Source organism: Alligator mississippiensis, chromosome 9, assembly GCF_030867095.1.
Source record: "Alligator mississippiensis isolate rAllMis1 chromosome 9, rAllMis1, whole genome shotgun sequence".
Taxonomy (NCBI): Eukaryota; Metazoa; Chordata; order Crocodylia; family Alligatoridae; genus Alligator; species Alligator mississippiensis.
In genome coordinates this window covers 23,969,721-23,977,190 of record NC_081832.1, presented here as the reverse complement: position 1 = coordinate 23,977,190, position 7,470 = coordinate 23,969,721, and the positions used below count along the sequence as shown (strand labels likewise).

Genomic DNA, 7,470 nt, shown 5'->3' with positions numbered 1-7,470 from the left:
GCTGGTGCCCTCAGGCTCTGCTGTTAAAGGGCGGGGAGTGGAAGGCAGAGTTTAGTTGGTCAAGGAAGACAGGCGGAAGGTGACGGACTTCGCGGCCGGCGGCCGGGCACTGGCAGCCCCAGCGGTCCTGGGCTGGGGCAGGCGGCTCAGAGCTGCGGCGAGGCGGGCTGGGGCCAAGACTGCGTCCCCGGGTCCGGAGGCGGCACCGCCCGGAGGAGGCTGCGCAAGCCCTGCCGGACTTCTCGCCCCCGGGCTCCGGCGGAGCGGGGCTGCCCGGGGCGGGGCTCCTCCAGGCTGCCTCCCCGGCCCCCGACCGGAGGAGCCGGACGGACCGCACTCACCGCCTCCCGCTGGAGCCCCCGACCGGGGCCCGGTCACCCCGCGCCTCCTCCGCCGGGTCGCGGCGGCCCCGAGCCCGCCGCCCGCCGGGGTGGCTCTGCCTGAGCGCGGGGGCGGGACCGGCGCTGCCCGCGGGGACTCGGCTGCGCGTCCCGGGGGCACGGAGCGCTCGCAGGGGCCGGGCGGGCGCGGGGCGAGGCGGAGCCGGGGCCGGGACCTCGCGGGCTGGAGCCGGAGCCGGAGCCCGCACGGGATGCTCGCCCCGTCCGGCCGCCGCGCCGCGCTGCTGGAGGCGCCGATCCCGCCGCCCGCGCCCTGAGGCTGTCCCGATGTGGGCCAACGCCAGCTGCCCCGGCGGCCCCGCGCCCGGCCCGCGCCTGCCGGCCGAGGCGTGCAAGCTGGCGCTCATGGTGCTGCTCATCGTGGCCATCACCCTGGGCAACGTGCTGAGCCTGCTGGTCTTCCTGCGCGCCCCGCAGTTCCGGACCTCCCAGGGCTACCTGAAGACCTCCCTCGCCCTGGCCGACCTCACCGTGGGGCTGGTGGTGGTGCCCTACTCCGTGTACAGGGAGGCCAGCGGCCTGGCTGCCAGCCAGGGGCCTGTGGGCGCCTCGGGCTTGGGCCAGTCTCTGCCCTGCTTCATCACCGGGCCCATCTTTGCTGGCTGCACCTTCGTGTCCATCAGCACCATCTTCCTGCTGTCGGTGGAGCGCAGCGTGGCAGTGCTGAAGCCCCTGCACAAGAAGGCGGTGGTCACCAAGCGCCGCACTGTCTGGCTCATCTTGCTCTCATGGTCCATGAGTTTCTCGCTGGCCGTGGTCCCCCTCTTCTCCAGCCCGGACATCACCCTGCGCTACAGTCCCTGCAGCAAGATGTGCAACTATGCCTTCCCTGAGGCCAGGCTGCCCGGCTCCAGCTGGAACGTCATGCTGCTCTTCCCAGCCTTCGACTTCTCCCTTCTCGGGGGCACATTCGCCATCAACTTCATCACCTTTGCCGCCATTCGCCACTACTGTAAGGCCCGGAGGCAGCTGGGCAGCGAGGTGCAGGGGGGCAACCGGCTCTCCTTCTCAGATATCACTGCTGCCAAGACCATCGGCATCTTGACCTTTGCCTTCTCGGCCTCCTTCAGCCCCATCGCTGTCTTTGTGGTGGGCTCCGTCCTGGGCTACCAGTGGTGCCAGTTCTCCTTCTATGCCTTCTGGATTTTGACCTCCAACAGCTGCTGGAACGTGGCCATCTACAGTGCCTGGGACCCCAAATTTAGGCAGGGGGTCAAGGACCTCTTCAGTAAGCGGATGCTGAAAGCTGCCTCCCAGCGCGCCAGCAGCGCTGCAGAGGGGGATTTCTCTTCTCCTGCCTGCGTGGCTGTCCTCAAGGAGATGTTTCGGCCGGAAAATGCTTGATGGCACATTAGGCTTTGTCAAGAAGGCTCTAGGTTCCTACCACAGACACCGTGGCAGCCACAAGAGTGCATTGTGATTTGGGTTTGTAGTAGCAGCCTGGCTCAGTCCTGCTAGTCAGTGCAGACAAGGAAGTCTTTGGCAGGGACCTGTGTTTTGTCCAGAGCTATCATGATGGGGGATCTGGGTGAAAACTATTTAATTTCTGTTGTCCTATGTGCACGAAGAGGCAATGACTGTTTCATTCTCGCAGTGCTAGGTTTTCTTGCCACACGGACTGTGTTTGCTCATGTGCATGTCTAAAACATAAGCAAGCCCAGGGAAAGAGATTATTTCAGCCTGTTTTTGTCAGCTAAACCTCTAGACTTGAGCAGAATGTATTTCTTTGTGATGAATGGCAGGGTGGTTTTATAATGTAACTTATTCCCCCCCTCCATGTAGCTAAGAAATAATGCCACTTACTGTTATTGCCCCAAGGATGCCAGGCACTTCAAAAATATGGGGAAAAACAGAATTCTTAGAATTTCTGGGCCAAATGCTCTGCTTTTCCCCCTCAAATCTCCTCCCATTATATTTGTCCATGCAAGTAACTGAGTTTTCAGTTCAAAAGAAATTTTAAAAATGTTTTCAGGTTGCCCCCAAAGAATTTATTTTTCAAAAATTTTCTGCAAACCAAAAAAGAGAAAAGAAAATTTGTTTCAAATTAAGGAAAATATTTTGTTCAACTCAAGTACAAAACATTTGTATTTCTATAAAACAAACCAAAAAACCATTTTGTTTTATGCTTTTAAAACCTCTTAATGTATTTTAAATAGAACTGAAGTATATTTTGAAATATGGTATCATTCTGGATTGGAAAATCAGAATGTTTGTGTTTAAAAAAAATGTTAAAACAAAATATTTCTACCTTTTTGGATTTTTTTTCCAGGGTTTTTTCCCCCTCCTACTAGATACAATTGACTCAAATTTTCAAAGTGTTTCAGTCAACCCAAATCTACACTTTTGGTAAAAAGTTTTGGACAAAAACATGTATCAACTTCCTATCATATAAGCTCAGTGAAGTCATAGAAGAGTTTTCACTGAAGTCAGTGAGAAAAGCATGGAATTTACTGACTGCAGAATTCGTTATTCAATAAAAAGAGGCAAATCTCTGGATACAAGATCAGGTAACGAAGCGGATCTGCATGTAGCATAGGGTTTACTGTTGCTGACAGAGTAGAGAGTATTTCTGGTGAAATAAGTTTGGAGTATCCCATTCAGTATAAAGCTAAAGAGCTGCTTTTTGAATATCTGTCATTTGACATGCATACACAAAGTTTCGGTGACTTACTCTGACCATTCTCATTGGTTTGTGATGGCTTTTGGAAGAAACATCTTTAAACTCAGCTCAGACAACATGCTTGTATACAAATAAATATAACTAAAGAGCAGGTTGGACTACACCAGCCCTTCTTGGTGAAGGAGGAGAAGAGCAGCATGAATAATGGTCTAGGGACAATTCCTGGTATTGAAAAGAGCACACTAAAGGTATCTTCCACTAATGGAATCGTTATGGACAAAAGAAGATTCTGCTGGGTGTTCCAGAGCCATGTAACATGAGGTGTGTGCACTCTAAAGCAATATGTGTATAAACATCTATTAACTAGTGTATGGTACCAAAAGCAGCTGATGTCTCAGCAAGCTGGGGAGCTAGGTATGACCCTAACCCTTAAACCACGTTTCTGTGGGCAGGCTTGTCAAGCATTTGGCATGGTGGCGGTAACTTCATGGGGAACCTGTCACCTCATATAGAGTTGATTGTGCAGGGTTCTGTTTATAATTCATCACTGTTATCCCCTCTGCACCAGCTGTTAGATAGCACGAGTAGACCATTTGGGACCTCATCCAAAACCCTTTGAAGTAAACAGCAGACTTTCTACTGGATCATTGGAGACCTGGGTTCAAGCTCTAGCTCATTTTCACCAAAAATTAGTTTCTTGGCCTTTGTTTGCTCCTCACTGCTAAACAATCTGGAGCAAAGGACACTACTTAGAAGACATTCTTGCTGGCTAGACAGGGTGAAAGAATCATGAGAGTTGTAATGGCGTGGATACATTGGTAAGCCTGTGTAGCTAGCTTTAGTTCTGCTTCTAGCAAGTGTTTTTCGACTCACTTTAGTGAGCAGCAGATTTTTCAACAGTTGAGGGAAAAAGTGAGAGATTACAGTACACCAGTCACCAGCAGTAGACTGTAGTGGTTAAACTGGAAGTCTTTAGCCTGATGGTGAACCAATCAGTTGGCCTCCTAGGAATGCAAAACAGGCATGAAAGAATAAATTAAACTGATGGGTGAGATTGTCAGTTGGTGTCAAAGAGCACCTCCAGTGAGTTCAATAGAGCTATGCTGCTTTACATCTATTGAGGATCTCATCCTACATGATTGTCTAGTTCATCAGTTCTTGCTCGTTTTACAGTACAAGAATCCTCCAAAATTCCATTCCCACTTCCAAAATATGACAAGTGCAGAGTGATTTTCATTCTGGATGCAAAGATGAGGTGCCATGAACAACAGAGAGAGACGGAAATTTAAGTGGCTAATTATCACTTGTATTTGCACTAGCCCTTGCATAATTCGTATTTTGGAACTGAATCATCCCATTCCAGCTAAAAATACCCGGTAGGGAAAAAAAAATCTACATTTCTAACTGCACGTGGGGAAAGTGTTGCATGGTACTGTTACATGGGCAGGACTAATGATGGCGCAGTGGCAACACTAATGCAGGGGGGTTGTCATTGGCTCCTGGCATTTTAAGCTAGTCTAATCATGTGTGAGAAGGGTTAGATGGCACAATAGTTAGACTGGCCATCAGTGTGCACCTGATTGCATTCACAGTATGACCTGAACTATTGGATGTGATCTGTACCCATATCTAGCAAAGGGTGAAAAGGATGACAAAGAAGTATAAGATGCAACCCGCTGCCCACAGAACAATGCATATGTTTGAATTCTTGCATTGTTATTGGGAACAGCCTGCTGGCAATTGACACCCTGCCTGTTGCACAGTCCAGATTCCCTCCTGGCATGTCCATAGTCCCATTTCATTGGCTACAGCAGTTAAGGTAGGCTTGCAAAGCTGGCTAGGCACATAACTCCTACTGCCTTTGTGTGCCTTTGAAGATTGCTCCGTCACTGCTGCCACACTGTAGAATCAATGCCAGCCTCTAGCTCTGTATGTGTAACAAGCAAATTACATGATTCTAGGCTGGAGTAGAAAGCTTTCTTCTGCCTATTAGGCCCCCAGTGGAATCTCCCAATTAATATGTCTAGTCCTTTATTTATTCTGACAACCATTTATTTTCACATTCGAATAGCTTATTCTGGAAGTTCATCTTCTAATGGATTCCAACCTCTTCAAGTTAGCTTTTGATGAACATCTGTTCACAATACAGGCCGAAGGGCAAGCAAATGTGCATATTTTTCTTTGAAAAATATTAAGCCTAACCCTTCTCTCTGAGCTAATATATTGCATTCATTTCTATTGCAAATGATGCTACGGGTTTCTCTACTTACACTAGTCATTATAAAAGGCTAGTCATTTCTATTACTTGATTCAGTAAAAGCCCATTTGAATCTCAAGGTGGCTAGCTATTCCATTAGAAGTATTACACATTGCTAACATGATTTTGTAATGGTTAATTATATAGTTTGAATGGTTTTTTTGGCAGTACTGTCAACTTTTGTCATTCCTTTTACAGAATATAAGGTCAATGCTGTTGTAACCTTTTGAAATGCAAAATTAGATTCAGTATCCCTTGGAAATAAAGTTGGTGAGAATACAGATTTATCTCTCGATACTTGTGCATGTTTTTCTTTGTTGTGGGCAAATATTTCTTGTTTTCAGTGATAACTGGATGAGGGGGCAGTGGCAGAAATCACTGTGATCCATGCTCTACTGACAGAGTCTGATTTATCCTTACTTTATGCTTCTTGTCATTATTTACACTAGCACAAAATTGCCACTTTTATTCATTATAATTTTACACCATCTTTGAACCAGAGAAATCAATGACCCCCAAAGTGCAGAGCAACAATGAATTGGACCTATGGTATTCAAACTTTATTCTCCTCTTTCTTTACTGGCAGACCCTTATGATACAATAGGCAAAAAAAATCCATCAGTGCCACTATCTGGATACAAGCTGTGGTGCTCATGCAGTACTCCTTTATGATAAGTGCCTGGCAAAAATATGCCTCATCATGAAAAAGAACCATTTTTAACTAAAATAAAGTGTCTTTGAATAGCTTTAGTAAGCCATCAGTGTCCCGCAATGAAGAAAATGAATTCTTTGTCTTGACACAAAAGATCCATTGGAGAATATTGGACTCTTTAATAACGGAGATCAATTTTACAAAGAGCATGGCCAATACCTTGGCACTTGTGGACAAATGCAATTCAAAAGGCACATTACAAGTGCATTTTCAGAGCATATTATTACTAGCTTACTGTTGAGAGAGTATAATATCCAACTAATTGATTCTTACAGGAAAGCATTAAAAAACACCTTAACTTATTGTCTAAGATCAACTCTCTACATCTGTTACCGATTAACAAAAGGCAACAGGCCCCCTACCCCATACTGAGGAGGGGAAGCCTAAGGCCCACTGGTCAGCCCAGCCTCTTGAACAGACTAAATGGGAAAAGGGGACATTAAATAAGATGGCCGTTCTGCCCCAGGTGTAAGCTATGATTGGCAGGCTTGGGGGCGGAAGTAGAGGGTTATGTGACCCAGGGAGAGGCTCAAAAGCTCAAGGCTTGGTCCAGAAGGGGCAGCCTGACTGTACAAGCTACAGGAGGTGGTGTTCTAGGAAGAAGCCAGTCCATGCTGCCTAGTGAAAGGGACTGTCTGCCATAGGAGGACAGAGCTAGCTCTATGCTGCAAGTGCCCTAAGATAAGTACTTTGAACCTTTTGCATTTGTGGTACTGTGGGATGAGGTTAATCCTGACAGGTGAGCTTGTGTTTAGCAGGCCTTATGTTTGGGAGCAGATGCTTGTATTTTTGACTTGCATGTGGACCATAGTGGCTGTAAAAGGCAGATTGGAGACCACTAGGCTGCAGCAGAGGCACTTAGCTCAGAGCACTCCTTGGGCCCAGAGCCCTTGGGTGTTGAATACAGGCAGAAGTTTAGATATGTCCAGAGGCAAAAGTGTGGTGTGTCAGAGGACTGCATATTTGACAGCAAAGACTGGGGAGCATTGCTTTTGTGGACTTGCTTAGGAGCCTAGTGGCCCAGAGCCTGTGAGGGGCTAGAGCCTGAGGACCTGGGGTCCTGGTGCAGTGGAACACAGCCAGATTAAAAGTGAGCTGAGGCCAGGAAGGGCCTAGGTTCAGCCAAGGACCTACCCCACAACCCACATCTACCTCCTGGGGGTGGTCTTCCTACAAAATCATAACATCAGGTTGTGCCAGATGAGAACTGTTGGGGGAAGGACCCAGAGACTCCAGAAGCAAGGGTGAGGAGGTCGGAGCCAGGCTGGGAACCTTGTCATGCCAGTACTGAAAATTTGGGTAACGTTAGAGTAATTAATTCATCTTGATTCTGCCAACCTTTCTCATGGTGAATTGTTCCATGCTTCATGGCAAATCCTGCTGAAACCTATGTGATTATTCCAAGAAAGAGGCAGTCTTCTATAACTAGAAAGCCAGAATGTAACCCCTAAATATTAATATTGGAGAATCAAAGAAATGC

The 7,470-nt window shown here is 47.8% G+C and overlaps 1 protein-coding gene across 1 annotated transcript; it reads left to right on the top strand.

Moving 5' to 3' along the window:
• The first annotated feature begins 668 nt into the window (after positions 1–668).
• LOC106737385 (beta-1 adrenergic receptor) lies at positions 669–1,745 on the top strand. Its single transcript, XM_014609526.2, has one exon. The coding sequence runs from the start codon at positions 669–671 to the stop codon at positions 1,743–1,745; it is 1,077 nt and encodes a 358-aa protein (XP_014465012.1).
• Positions 1,746–7,470: the final 5,725 nt, after the last annotated feature.